General features: G+C 57.1%; 1 protein-coding gene across 3 annotated transcripts in view; it reads left to right on the top strand.

Annotated features, from left to right (window-relative positions):
* LIG1 (DNA ligase 1) overlaps positions 1–14,000 on the top strand; it is a 40,139-nt gene that overhangs the window by 20,688 nt on the left and 5,451 nt on the right. For 2 of the 3 annotated variants that reach the window (XM_036834921.1, XM_036834920.1), the window contains 15 exons: positions 373–489; positions 696–771; positions 1,481–1,561; positions 1,853–1,909; positions 2,704–2,876; positions 5,784–5,950; positions 6,373–6,449; positions 7,310–7,401; positions 7,635–7,734; positions 8,761–8,846; positions 9,328–9,443; positions 10,459–10,554; positions 12,547–12,657; positions 13,218–13,289; positions 13,712–13,856. In XM_036834921.1, coding sequence (XP_036690816.1) covers positions 373–489; positions 696–771; positions 1,481–1,561; positions 1,853–1,909; positions 2,704–2,876; positions 5,784–5,950; positions 6,373–6,449; positions 7,310–7,401; positions 7,635–7,734; positions 8,761–8,846; positions 9,328–9,443; positions 10,459–10,554; positions 12,547–12,657; positions 13,218–13,289; positions 13,712–13,856 — 1,566 coding nt within the window. The remainder of the gene's footprint in view (positions 1–372; positions 490–695; positions 772–1,480; positions 1,562–1,852; positions 1,910–2,703; positions 2,877–5,783; positions 5,951–6,372; positions 6,450–7,309; positions 7,402–7,634; positions 7,735–8,760; positions 8,847–9,327; positions 9,444–10,458; positions 10,555–12,546; positions 12,658–13,217; positions 13,290–13,711; positions 13,857–14,000) is intronic. The other variant, XM_036834922.1, reaches the window with a different exon arrangement.

Genomic DNA, 14,000 nt, shown 5'->3' on the forward strand with positions numbered 1-14,000 from the left:
ACCCTCCCAGGCCATAGGGCAGCTCCTGCGGTGAGGTGTCCAGAAGACTCCCGTGGCAGAAAGAACGCTGTGGGGATATTTTTAGGATGCAGGATCGTATCTGATTTTCTGCACCTGCAGAAGTGGGAATATTTTCTTATCATACCGAGATTTTTTTCCCCACCATCCATGAGTCTCCAATCTCAGGCCAAATGCTAGAATTCCACTAGTTAGTCCTGAAGCATCAGGCCTGAGAGGCTCCAAAATGAAACTATGGAAAGGAAAAGGGCAGAATTGATTATGTCTTCCATCTTCAGGGTCAGAATGACCTTGAGGTTAAAAAAAATAGTCAAAATAGTTTGCATCACCATCTGACCTCTCTCGCTTTCAAAGCAAAGCCCCCAACAGAAAGCGTTTCAGAGCCCAAGGTGGCCGTGAAGCAGGGACCACAGGAGGACGACCAGGCTAAGCCTCCCCCCAAAGCTCCCAAGACGCTCAACAGTTTCTTCTGTGAGTTTCTCCCCCTCACCTTGCAGGGTTGCACCGGGGAGAGGCGGGTGGATCTTTCTCCAGAGAGTGCGGCCTTCCCGTGGGTTAGAAAGTCTAACTTGGTTAGAGAGTCTAACTCGCCTCTCGCAGTGCTGGCTGGAGAGTGGTTGGCAGGCAGGGGCTGTCAGAAGGAGAAAGGACCCACCATTTCCCTGCTTCATTCCCAGCTCCCCGGAAGCCAGCAATCAAAAAAGAAGCGAAAGAAGAGGGACCCAGCGCTCTGAGAAAGGAGGAGACCAAGGGGTGAGTCAGGATCTATTGTAGAGATGACAGCGGATTAAACAGAATAAGGCAGTGAGTCCAAGATCTCTCTGATCTGATTGTAGGTAGGCCTCCGAAAATGAGACCGGTAGTCACCAAACATTCAGCCTTAAAATTTTGTGATTAGGGTTTAATTATTCTAATAAAAATGTTGGGGGGATTCTTAATGGCAATTTTGTACCCCAGTTGAGACCTGATTAGTGAGATTAAATGGCCCCATTTCAGCACATGACTGCCCTGTAGGAACGGTCGGCTCCTGTTCTTGGACGTCTACTATGTGTCAGATCCGGTGCTAAAGGTTTCTGTTACGCCTTTTTACTTCATCTCTGCAGTAGTCCTGCGGAGGAAGCAGGTATTTTAGCCGTTGCACAGACGTTGAGACAAGTAGCCCAGAGAAGTTAGGTCATCTTCCCTGGGTCACACAGGGAGGCGGGGGTAGGGCCAGGCCTGAAACCTGGGTCCACTTACGCTTTTTTGTTTGTTTTTTCCCCCTGACTCTCCCTCTGGAATGTGAGCTCCAGGTTAGCAAACTTGTTTTCATTCACTTCTGTGCCCTTGTGCCTGGAATAGGTTCTCAATAAATATTAGCTGGAGGAATGGCACTTAGTAGGTGCTCAATAAATATTAGCTGGAAAAGTGATTTCCCTTCGACCCAGGCATCTACCCTACAGTCTCCCTTTTCCCTCCACAGACACCTGGACCCATCCAGCTACAATCCTGCCAAGAACAACTACCATCCCGTCGAAGATGCTTGCTGGAAGGTGGGCCAGAGGTGAGGCTTGGCCCTCCGCAGACTGTCCTTCTCCAGTCCCTGGCACTGCGGGCAGCCCTGTCTCCGGAGGCTTCAGTGGGAGAAAACTGGCAGATCTCTCCCCTCTGTGTTTTGGGGAGACCATCGGCAGCTCTGAAGGGGACAGAGAGAGAGCCCCAGGCAGTGGCTGGGCGGGGTTGCGTGCCTCTGGGGATTTCGCAAGGCTGTCCCCAGGGAGGCGTGGGGAGGAAGGTGGCTGGAGGGGCGACATGGGTGTGCGCACAGCGCTTGTTTTCTCTTTTCCTCCCGCAGAGTCCCTTACCTGGCTGTGGCCCGGACGTTTGAGAAGATCGAAGAGGTTTCCGCGCGGTAATTAACCAGGCCAGCCTGGCCGGGGCCGCTGGGTGAAGGCCCTTCCGGCTCTGTCTCTCTGGCAGCGTCTGTGCCTCCAGCTGCTTAATCCTTTTAACCTCTCCTCTCTCAGCTTCACCCTGACACATGAGATCACAGGCCACGGGCATGGCCACGAGAGTGGCTGCAGGCCCTCTGGAGGCCCAGGCTCAGGAGGCCCAGCCATCATTTCTGCCTCATTTGTTGGTCAGAGCAAGATGTGAGGGTGAGCCCAGACCCCTGGCATGAGGAACCAGCCCCCGCCTCCTGGAGGCAGGAACGGAGTCTAGCCTAAGTAGTCAGAAGTAGCTGCCACCTGGCTGACGTGCCTCGACGCTAGAGGAAATCCAGGTCTTGTTTGTAGCGAGAAACCCATCTCAGCCTGATACTAGCTCTGTGACCTTGGGCAAGTTACACGATCTTTCCACGCCTCCGTTTCTTCGCCTGTAAAATCAAATAATATCTAGCTCAGGGGAGCTGTGAGAATTCAGGGAGTTAGAGAATGCAGAGGGCTTAACACCAGTGTCTGGCACCTAGAAAACAGTCCGTACGCATCAGCTGTTACTTCTCTACAGATGATGGTCAAATGGAATTCCTTTTCCCCCCAGCAGCCTGTGATGGTGCCTGTGGCTCGGGTCACACACCGGGCGCTGGTCGTGAGCCCTCTCCTCATCTCTGTTCCCGGATTCCTTTTATCCCGCCACCGCCACCCCACTTTGGTCGTGAAACGCCAGGTGGTCACACACGCACCCCCGCCCCGTCCCCTCCTCCAGGCTCCGGATGGTGGAGACACTGAGCAACCTCCTGCGCTCCGTGGCGGCCCTGTCACCTGCTGACCTCCTCCCCGTCCTCTACCTCAGCCTCAACCGCCTGGGGCCGCCCCAGCAGGGCCTGGAGCTCGGCATTGGCGACGGCATCCTCCTCAAGGCGGTGGCCCAGGCCACAGGTGAGGAGGGGGCTGTGATGGAAGCCCCCGTGGTGGCGGGGGGAGCTTCGAGGGAGGGAGTGGAGAGGCCGGGAGCACCTGGGAGATGATGGAGGGGGATTGGGAAGGTGGAGAGACGGGGAGAGCGAGGGCAGAGAGCGGGGTGCGGGGGGAGAGGAGGACCAGGTCTGCGCCAAGACCCGGTCGGGGTGGGAGGAGGTGCTGCAGGCCCAGAGCAGGACGGGGGCCGGGACTGAGGGCTGGGGCTTGCGGAGGTAGCAGGGCTTTGACCAGCAGAGTCGTGGGGGGAGATGAGGAAAGAGCAGGGTGTGGGCGGGGCCGGCAGCCTCCAAGGGCCGAGCCCTTGGTGCTTAGGAGAAGCTGGCCATGTGGACGGGGCCTCCTGCCCACCAAGGGCCTGGAATGCTCCATGTTTATTGTGACGGCGTCGGGGAGCTGTGGAAAGGTCCTGAGCGGGCAAAGGGCAGGGTCGGTTCTGGGCCCGTGTGCAGGCTGGACAGGAAACCAGGAGGCCGGGCAGGAACTGGGGGCAGAGGTCCGGGGGGAGGAGGAGCTGACGCCAGGGTAGCTGTGGGTAGCAGAGCAGAGGGCAGGAGAGGAGAGAGACGGGGGCCAGGAGGGAACTGCCGGGCTCAGGGGGTCAGGGATGGAGGAGGTGAGAAGAATACCCCAGGATCCATCATGCTGGGCCCACCACCAGGACAGGACACCGTGAGGGGCAGGCTGGGTCAGGGGAAGTTACTAAATTCAGCTTGGGACCAACCTGTATCTGTGGGCCACCCGACAGTCGAGGAAACGAAGCTCAGCAGGTCTGGATCACAGAGCAGGATCTGGGAGCCCTGAGCTTCGGAGGCCTGGTTACGTGCTGCCCAGTTCTCGCACCCGGGGAGAGGGTGTCTGGGGAGGAGAGGGGCGGGGCTTTGAGTCACACCTTGGGCAGCACCAGCGCTTAAGGAAGAAGAGGTTTGAGGGTTTCGTGAGAGGACAAGGTGCCTGAGGAAGATTGACTGGGAATGGAAGAGAGTCATGGGGTCGTCGGAGCCAGAGGAGCTGAGATCAGAATCCTCCCACTCGTTCACTCAAGACACATTCATTAGGTGCTGACATCGCACCAGACCCGCTGCAGACTGTGTCCATTAGGAGACTTCCCTCTGCCGGTAACACAAAACCCAACCACGCTGGCGCAAAGGAAGAAGGATTTCTTCTTCTTACATAGTGAGGAGTGGAGAGTAGGCGGCAGCCAGTGCCGCCCGGCCTCCCGCCAGACGGGACCGAGGGGCCGAGGCCGTTTCCGCCCTTCCGTGTTCACGCTCACACGTGTCTCCTCAGGGCCCCCTCGGCTGCCCGGCCCAAGGGGTGTAGAGAGTTGGTCAGCGATACCACTTACAGGCACGGGGCCTGGCAACTCGGTCGTGTGTCCTCGTGGCTTCCAGATAAAGCTTTGGAATATAATTGTTTTGGAAGTGAGTTGGGGTGGATCCAGACACCGGAACCTGCTTTGTGTTTTGCGTATCAGCGATGCCATGGAATAGATAAGTGTAGGTTGTCAAAAAAAAAAAAAACCTCTCTGGCCAAGTGGCCAGAGATTGAAATGCGTGCTGTTTCATTGTGAATTGCTTTCCCTCTGTTTCTTTCGTACATGAGTTGGGGCATTGCGCCGACGTGATATGTGTGGGTAAGTTGTGTCACCTCTGCATTTCTTCCGGAGTAGAGAGAAGTGACACAAAATGCCTGTCCTGGGAAGGGCCTGTGGTTCTGATAGGTTGAGAACTGCCGGGCAGAGCTGTTGTGATAACTTGCCTCCACCTTCCCAGCCTCCTGCTCTTTTTAAAATGTGTTTTATTGCAGTATAGTTGATTTACAATGTTGTGTTAATTTCCACTGTACAGCAAAGTGACTCAGTTATACATATATTGGGTTGGCCAAAAAGTTCATTTGGTTTTAAGTAAAAATAAAAGACACAGTTTTCATTTTCACCAAGCATTTTATTGAACAATATATTCACTAACCAAACAAACTTTTTGGCCAACCCAATATATATACATTCTTTTTCATATTCTTTTCCATTATGGTTTATCACAGGATATTGAATATAGTTCCCTGTGCTGTACAGTAGGACCTTGTTGTTTATCCATCCTATATATAATAGTTTGCGTCTGCTAACCTCAAACTCCCACTCCTTCCCTCCCCCACCCCCTGCCCTTGGCAACCACAAGTCTGTTCTCTGTGTCTATGAGTCTGTTTCTGTTTCGTAGATAAGTTCATTTGTGTCATATTTTAGATTCCACATATAAGTGATATCATATGGTATTTGTCTTTCTCTGTCTGACTTCACTCAGTATGATAATCTCTAGTTGCATCCATGTTGCTGCAAAGGGCATTATTTCGTTCTTTTTATATGGTTGAGTAGCACTCCATTGTATGCATGTACCACGTCTTTATCCATCATCTGTTGATGGACATTTAGGTTGTTCCCATGTTTTGGTTATTGTAAATAGTGCTGCTATGAACATAGGGGTCCAGCCGCCTACTCTTACAGCAAGGGGCGCCCGTGGGACCCAGCCTACACAATAAGTAAGGCCAGAATACCTACATTGTATTTAAATTGATGACTTCAAAAGGATAAGGTGACAGAAAACGAGCAAAGGCCCATTGGGCTCTGCCGGAGGATGTTAATGAGCAACTAGAGGACAGGCAGAGGGTCCCTTGGCCGCCTTCTCTGTCTATACTTGCTCGCCTGGTGATCTCATTCCACCCCAAGGCTTTAAATCCCGTCTACACACTGACGACACCACCCCAGACATCCCCTCTGGTGTAGACGGGTTCATGATCCAGGCCGCCTGGAGCCGGGAGCCGGGTGGCCACACCTCTCCTTGCCCTCAGCACCCTCTCTCTCCGCCCCCCAAGGCCGGCAGCTCGAGTCGGTCCGGGCCGAGGCGGCCGAGAAGGGCGACGTGGGGCTGGTGGCCGAGAGCAGCCGCAGCACCCAGAGGCTCGTGTTGCCCCCGCCCGCCCTCACCGCCGCCGGCGTCTTCGCCAAGTTCCGGGACATCGCGCAGCTGGCCGGCAGCGCTGTGAGTGGGCAGGCGGCTCACGCCCTCTCCAGACCCTTTTCCCCTGGGGACCCAGAAGGCTCTGGTTAGCCTGTTCAGGGCTGGATCGCCTTGGCCCTGCTTGTGGGATCAGAGCTTCCTCTCCTTCTGCCGCTCTCAAGACCGAGGGAACCTCTTCCTGAGAGTCTAGCCCTGATCTAGTGCGGGCCGTGGGACACAGCTCCATAAACATGTGCTGAGCAAAGCTAGGGTGGGAGGCAAGAAGAGAGCGAGCTTTTCACCGCACTGTGAGCGCGCGGCCGTGGGATGGGGGAGCAAGGGGGGGGATGGGGGGCAGGTATTCCAAGGGTGGCAGCTCCCCAGGCAGCATGGATGGCGGGGAGGTGTGGTCCCCTCCCCTCCCTTCACCCCAGGCACTGACTGCCCTTCCCCCATATCTTCAGTCCACAGCCAAGAAGATGGACGTCATCAAAGGCCTCTTTGTGGCCTGCCGCCACTCAGAAGCACGATTCATCGCCAGGTGAGTGTGTGGGCCTGTGAGGGTGGGGAGAGGTGAAGGTGGAGAGGGCCTGGCAGCTGTATCGCTGCTAGTGCCCCGACCGCCCTTGGATGAGAACAGCGTGAGTGAGGAGCCTGGGCCCTGAGGGGGCGGGATGGGAACATAGGTTTCCTTTCACAGCCGGCTCCTCTTCTCAGTAGCACTGCCTGGAGAAGGGTAGGGGCTCGTGGGTGAAGAGTGCCGCGCTTGATTAGTCATGTCTGCCTTGGCCTGAGTGGGGACAGTAAGCAAGGTAGCCAAGCGGTAGCCATCCTTGAGGTATTTCTCCGACATAGTCGTTGGAGTGTTTCTTGGGTGCCCTGCCCCATGCCACGTGCTTTCTTCCTCCCTGCAGCTCTTGGAGGTGGGCCCCGTTAGCCTCACCCCAGTTTACAGAAGGGGAGATGGAGGCACAGGGAGGTGAAGCTTCCTGCCTGAGGTCGCTGGCTCACATGTGGCGGGGACAGGTTCCTGACCATCACACTCTGGCACCCCTGGGGCAGGCTGCCTTCCAGTTCCAGGCCCAGCTCTGGCCCTGCCCCACCTTCCCCGAGCCGCTCCAGCTTCTCAGAGGGCAGCTGAGGAGAGAGGCGGAGACGCCTGCAAGGCGCCTAGTTCTATCCGCAGGCGCTGCCAGTGATCGCGGTGGTTACTGGCCGGCCTGTTTCCTCCTCTGTTAAGTGGGGCTGTGTGATCTCAGGTCACTTCCGGCTTTGGAGGTTGCTCTGGTTTTGAGGAGAGGGTCGAGGTGGGGGAGACCGGAGGAGGGAGGAGCAAGGGGTAGAGGGCAGGGTCGGACAGATACGGACAAGCCCACTCCCCGTTACCTGCTGTCTCCCCAGGGCCCTGAGTGGACGGCTGCGCCTCGGGCTGGCAGAGCAGTCGGTGCTGGCGGCCCTCGCCCAGGCCGTGAGCCTCACCCCGCCAGGTCAAGGTGAGCCCGCATGGCCGGCCCTGTGCCCACCACTCGAGTTAACCTGGCTGCCCTTCTCCTTGTCAGAAGTCCACGCCCACGCCCACGCCCACACGTGGTTCCCACCTCCCGCTGCCACTCCAGGCTTCTCTCCCCTGCGGACACTGTCCCCGGCACCACCACCCACTGTGGACTCGGGTGGCTGAGCGGGGTCGGGCCCATCCCAAAGCCTCTTCTGCTGGGGCTTGTCTTAGAATTCCCCCCAGCCGTGGTGGATGCTGGGAAGGGCAAGACCGCAGAGGCCAGAAAGACGTGGCTGGAGGAGCAAGGCATGATCCTGAAGCAGACGTTCTGGTGAGTTCAGGGGCCCTGGGCAGAGCGAGAGGGGCGGGGGTGGGCAGAGCGAGAGGGGCGGGGGGAGCCAGAGGGGGGCGGTGGGCGGGGCCCGAGGGGTCAGGGGTGAAGTGGGAGGGGCCAGCAGGCAGCAAGCATCCGTGACCATCGCAGGGCTAGTGACAGAGCACTGGGTGGTGATCCAGACGAGGCTGGTGCTGGGCACAGGGAGGACGACAGGGATCGGGAAGACGGCCAGCGGTGAAGGGCCAGGGACACGGGGACAGGGAGGGACGCTGACACACAGAGGAGGAGGAGCTATCGAGCGGTTTCCAAGCTCCAGACAGGACTGCGCGTGTGGAAAGGCCGCGAGAGCCCCCGGTGGGGGCCGGTGACTGACGCACAGTGAGGGGTCGTGACAGTCACGGAGTGATGGTGAGGGCTCCGGAGAGAGCCACGCGGAGGGACCTGGCCAGCTCCCGGCCCAGCGCTGGCCACAGCGGGACGGTGACGCCCGATGGAGTGTCAGCGGCAGGAGGGCAACCGAGCCATTCCACAAATGCCCGCGGGGCACCTGCTCTGGGCCAGTTCCCTCGGGTGCTGGGTACACAAGGCAAACAAGCCCTGCGGAGCCTCTGGGGCCAGGGCGGCAGCCTTAACTCTGCCCCTGCGTGGGCACCTACAGACTGTCGCTCTCAGGCCTGCCCAGGCCAGTTAAATCAGAACCTTTGCAGGTGGAGGCTGGCCTTGAAGAAATACTTTTTCGAACACATCCTTGAGTGGCTGTGACATGTAGCCCAGGTAGAGAATCACTCCTCTCGTGATGACAGACTGGGGAGCGATGGCGGGCCCGGCTCAAGGGAGACAGAGTCAGAGTGATATATAGTGACACTGAGGGAGGACTCTGACAGAGACAGGGCGACAGGGGGAGTCGGGGACAGGCCGGAGCAGACCCTGGGACCAGGTGGCAGGCAGAGCTGGATCTCGCAGCCAGAGAGCAGAGTTCTAGAAACACATGCCCCACCTTGTTCTCGCCCCCCACCCCAGCGAGGTGCCCGACCTGGACCGGATCGTCCCCGTGTTGCTGGAGCACGGTCTGGAGCGGCTCCGGAAGCACTGCAGGCTGAGCCCAGGTACCCGCCCCACGGGCCCCTCTGGAGTCGGTCTACAGCCTCACCCTGGGCCCCAGCGCTGGGCTGGCCGCCTTCTGGCTCCGCCCCCTCCACCTGGCCTTGACTTCTGCCCTCCAGGGCGGCCGTGGGAGGGCCCGCTGCTCAGAGAGCACCGTCTCAGGAGCCGCGGGACCCTCTCCTCCAAAGTCAGCCTTGTCCCCTGTGCCAAAAGCCGGTCCTTTCCTGCTCGGACTTCCCGCTTCTGTGTTAGAGCTGCCACACCAGAGATACCCCAAAAGGCGAGGCAGGCAGACAGACAGACTCTCGTTTTCTTGTACGTAAGAGTCCAGAGGGAGGCAGGAGGCCGGGGGGGCTGCGCAGCACTCCAGGGCTCAGCCACCCACGTTCCGTCGGTCCCGTCACTTCATCATCCTGAGGTTGTCACCCTAATGTGCCCCCCCACCCCGTCTACCTGACCTCACTCTCATCGCAACCCCCCCAGGGGTCCCCCTGAAACCAATGTTGGCCCACCCAACCCGGGGTGTCAGCGAGGTCCTGAGGCGCTTTGAGGAGGCAGCTTTCACCTGCGAGTACAAATACGATGGGCAGAGGGCACAGGTAAGGGGGTGGACACATCCCTTCTGCAGAAAGGGGCACGCCGTCGAGCAGGGCCGTGGGGTCCCTCAGACCCGAGTTCCAGGCCGGCCGGCCTCTGCCACAACTGCCCGTCTGGTCGTGCGCATCTCTCGGGGCCGTAGTTCCCATCTCCGGGCAATATGCGATCATAGCCACCTGACTGGCTTCTCTGAGAATCAGTTTTGATAATATCGTCACAGCCCTGACCCACGGCAGTGGGAGCTCAAGCAGCGTTGGCTGTGCTCGGGCCCTGCTGGTGGGTGTATTAATGTAACGGGTGCCTCCCAGGGCCGGAGATGTCCCTGGCCTGGGCTGTAAGGATGCTCGTTGTGGCTCTTCTGTCCTGGGGGGAGTTGGGGCCGGCTCTGCCTTGTTCCTCACCTCGGGATGGATAAGCGAGCTTGGTGGGCGCCACCCTGTGGTGCCTTGAGGAGGCTACACACAGTGGATTCAGTAGACGCTTAACCACACAGATGGATCTTTGAAATACAGTGCTGAGAAGAAAATGAACAAAATGAGTTACCATAGTGACAGTGATTTTAAAAATTATATATATTTAACTCATATATTACGTCATACACACGCACTACTATTTCTTGGGATAATATACGTGTTAGGTGGCACATATGTAGCTCTACTCAAGGACTGTGGCCCAGACGTAGGAAAATGAATAAATTAAAATCATAGAAACCGGAATGATGTTTACGGCGTAACAACATCCAGACAGATCCACACATACTCGCAGAGCAAAGTGCCTGTGCTTGCAGGGGGAGGAGGGTACGGATTGGAGACGAAGCAGAGGTGGCGGGGACTTCCACAAACAGGGCTGGGAGGTGCTGTTTGAACCAAGGAGAGGATTCACTCAGGTCTCTGCACCAGTACTTCCTCCAGAGCTTCTAGAACCTTCTGCCAATGAATGTGAGGTCAAGAAGAGAAAGGAGGGGCCCCTGGGGGCGGACCCAGCCCTGAGTCCCTCTCTGCTCCCCTGCTGTGGCAGATCCATGTTCTGGAAGGCGGGGAGGTGAAGATCTTCAGCAGGAATCAGGAGGACAATACCGGAAGGTACCCCGATATCATCAGCCGCATCCACAAGGTGGGCACCTGCCACTGCCTCTCACTCAGATGGGGGCAGGGGCTGCACTTACGGGTGCAGGGAACTGAGGCCCAGCCAGGCCAGCTCAGCACAGCAGGGGTTGATGGGAAGGAGACTGGAGTGCATTGGGCTGCAAATAACGGAACAACTGCAGGTGTTATTTTTTTCTCAAATCTGAAGGCGGGTGGCCCTAGGCTGGCTCAGCGGAGCACCAAGGGCCTCCCAAACCCAGCTTGGTGCTCTGTCCTCAACTGTCCTTGGCTGGTTCCATTTCATCCCAATGCCTGTCCCCTATGGTCTCCAAGTAGCCACCACGCTTCCAGACAGACAGGAAAGGGGTTCCAGCTTCTATCCCTTCCCACAAAGAAAGTTAGAGCTTTTCTGGGTACCTCCTACCACCCCCGGCTGACACCAGCATGGGGGTCCCTGTCCAGCACTGGTTGCCATGGCCACTGTGGTGCAGCAGAGGCTGGGGAAGCCAGAATCGTGCTCTCTGACAGGGAGAGGGTTTGGGATGAGGGTGAAGGCAGCCTGCAGACTGGCCCCACAGCCTAACTAGGGCCGGGTCTCAAAGGCCCTGGAGCCGGGGGCATCTCTGCCCCCAAGGGGAGGGGTTTGGGGCCTTTTTTAGGGGTCTTCCATCAAAGAGCCATTCTCTTGCCTTCCCTAATTAATTAGGAAATTTGTTCTTTCCTAAAGCAGCAGGACAGAAGTAACAGTACAGCACAGGCATTAAAGGAGTTCCTGTTACATGCCAAGCGCTGTTGTTTTAAACCAGCTTAAGGTGTAGCTTTGTAAAAGGTTCTGATAGAGTTTGAAGAGTTTTGACAAGTTCATACCCCCACATAATCAGCATGTAAAATGTTGCCGTGTTTTCGTCACTCCAGAATGTTTCCCCGTGCCCCATGCCAGGTAGGCCCCTGTCCCCACCCCTATCAGCCATCTCCTGAGGCAACAACCACTGATCTGCTTTTTCGTTGGGACAGGTTCGTTTTTGCCTCTGCTAGAGCTCCACATAAGTGGTGATAGTACAGGGTCTTTTGTATCTGGCTTCTTTCGCTCGTTCATTCAACAAGTATTTGTTGGGCGACTGCCCTGTGCTGAGCCCTGTGCTGGAGGCTAGGGCTTTAACAGAGACGGCGGGGCAGGCAGATCTTCCTCAGAGTCCCGCTGCGGCCTCTATGAGTATACTCAGAGATCGGGCGCTGAAGAAAAGGTCCAGCATTCTTTGAGCCTTTAAAAGAATAAGGCTTAGACTTGGTGTCAGGAAAGCAAGGCCATCACCAAGCACAGCCCAGGGTACAGTGGGAATGGTGCCCCTGGAGTCGTGCAGATTCTAGAGTAAACAGCATGTGCAAAGGCCCGGTGGTTGGAGGGGCACAGCCCATTCAAGAAACAGGCTAGTGCATCGGGGTACAGAGCGTGAGTCTGAGGGGGCCAGGTGAGGCGAGGGAGGGCCACGGGCTGACCAAGGAGAGGTCCCACAGCTTTGGGGAGCCACGGGGTGGTTTTTAGCAGGGATGAGAAGTGATCAGATTTGGGGTTTGCCAAGAGCAGCCTGGCTGCTATGAGGGGAGTGGATTGGACGGGGTCAGTGCAGGGGCGGGGAGACCAGTAGGACGCTGTGGCTTAGGCTGGACCAGGCTCAGCAAGGTGGTGACAGGTGGATAGCTTAGCAGTTTCGGAGCGGAAATGGACAAGTTCATGGGGTAATTGAGTGTGAAGTGGGAGGAAGAGGAAGATGACAAAGGCTCCTTGGTTTCCAGCTTGTGGGACCAAATAGTAAGTCCTCAGAAAACATAGTTTTTTTCCCCTCTCGGTGGGGAACAAGAGAAGGGGTCTGTGTTCACATGTGTCTCTTTAAGGTTGACGTCAGTTTGTCAGTGGATCTTCAAAGCTGCAGAAGGAAAAAGATATTTGTTTCTCTGTGTCTGTCTTTTGGCCTCATCCACCACCTCTCACCAGCCCTGGGTCTCCCTCTTCACCTTTCAGATTAAACTCCCATCAGTCACATCCTTCATCCTGGACGCGGAAGCCGTGGCTTGGGACCGGGAAAAGAAGCAGATCCAGCCGTTCCAAGTGCTCACCACCCGCAAACGCAAGGTAGCCTCTGCCCCCCCCCCCCCCCCCCCCCGCCTCCACCGCCTGCCCTCATCTTCCACCCAGTCCTTTGCAATCCCAGAGAGACAGAGCTATCAGTTGGGTTGTAGTTCTCTCAGCCTTTTGCAGTGTGGCTGCCATAGCTCCAGCCATCACATTCTTATCCCAGCATGCCAAGTTGGAAGGAGGGAAGGCCTCTTTTCCAACATCTGTTTTATTATGAAAGATCTGTTTTAGGAGCCCCCACAACCTGCACCCCAGCAACCTTCTTTACTCTCATTGGCCAGAGTTGTGTCATGTCACCCCCATTAGCTGTGAGGGAGGCTGGGAGAGTAAATACCTAGCAGAGGTGAATGAGGTGGTTGGGATTAGCCAAGAGCCATCACAGTTCGGTACGTGTGGCTGGCAGCATTGATGCCCTCACAGGTGTGCGGCCTGTTGGCTGGGGAGAAGGGGGGGATGGCAGGTGACCGGGGTGTCTGCCTCAGGCATGATGGGAAGGGACCCAACTGGGCCCCGTCTTACCTTCCCCCTCTCCTGGTCTCCATCCTGCCCTGACCCAGGAGGTGGACGCGGCAGAGATCCAGGTGCAGGTGTGTCTGTACGCCTTCGACCTCATCTACCTCAATGGAGAGGTGAGTTTTGGCATCGTGTCCGGGTCAGCTGGGGCATGACTTGAGGTGAGGGGGGAGAGCTTGGGAGCCAGCGGTTAGAGTTTCATCACTGAGCCCGGAGGCCACACTCGGGCAGTGGTTCTCAAAATGTGGACCGTGAGGCCCTCCCTTTCCCAGCATCTGTGTGAGGGGGATTTTCTTCCTGTCCTGCAACCTGAACGACATTTTGCAGCCGTCCGAATGCAGAAGGAGATGTGAGAATCCAGCCTCTGTTACGCCAGACATTAGAGAATTGGCAAAAATATAAAATAATGCCCCTCTTCACACTCATTTCCATAAGCCACATGATGACTTGTGACCCATCCGCTTCCTGCTTCTCCCGAGGTCGGAGTTTCTTCTCTATTTCCACGATGATGTCCCATCTCTCTCATCCTGCCCCACAGTCCCTGGTACGTGAGCCCCTTTCCCGACGCCGGCAGCTGCTCCGGGAGAACTTCGTGGAGACAGAGGGCGAGTTTGTCTTTGCCACCTCTCTGGACACCAAGGACATGGACCAGATCGCCGAGTTCTTGGAGCAGTCGGTGAAAGGTGAGGGCATCCACCAAGGTCTGCGCCCCCTCTGCCCACCCCCCGAGATCTGCACCCATCCCAGCCCTACCCTGGACGATTGGACCAGAACCCTGCCTGCGTCTGTTGTGAGGCTGTGAGCCGGGGCTTCACAGGGCTCTCATG

This window comes from Balaenoptera musculus, chromosome 19 (assembly GCF_009873245.2).
Source record: "Balaenoptera musculus isolate JJ_BM4_2016_0621 chromosome 19, mBalMus1.pri.v3, whole genome shotgun sequence".
NCBI classification, from domain to species: Eukaryota; Metazoa; Chordata; class Mammalia; order Artiodactyla; family Balaenopteridae; genus Balaenoptera; species Balaenoptera musculus.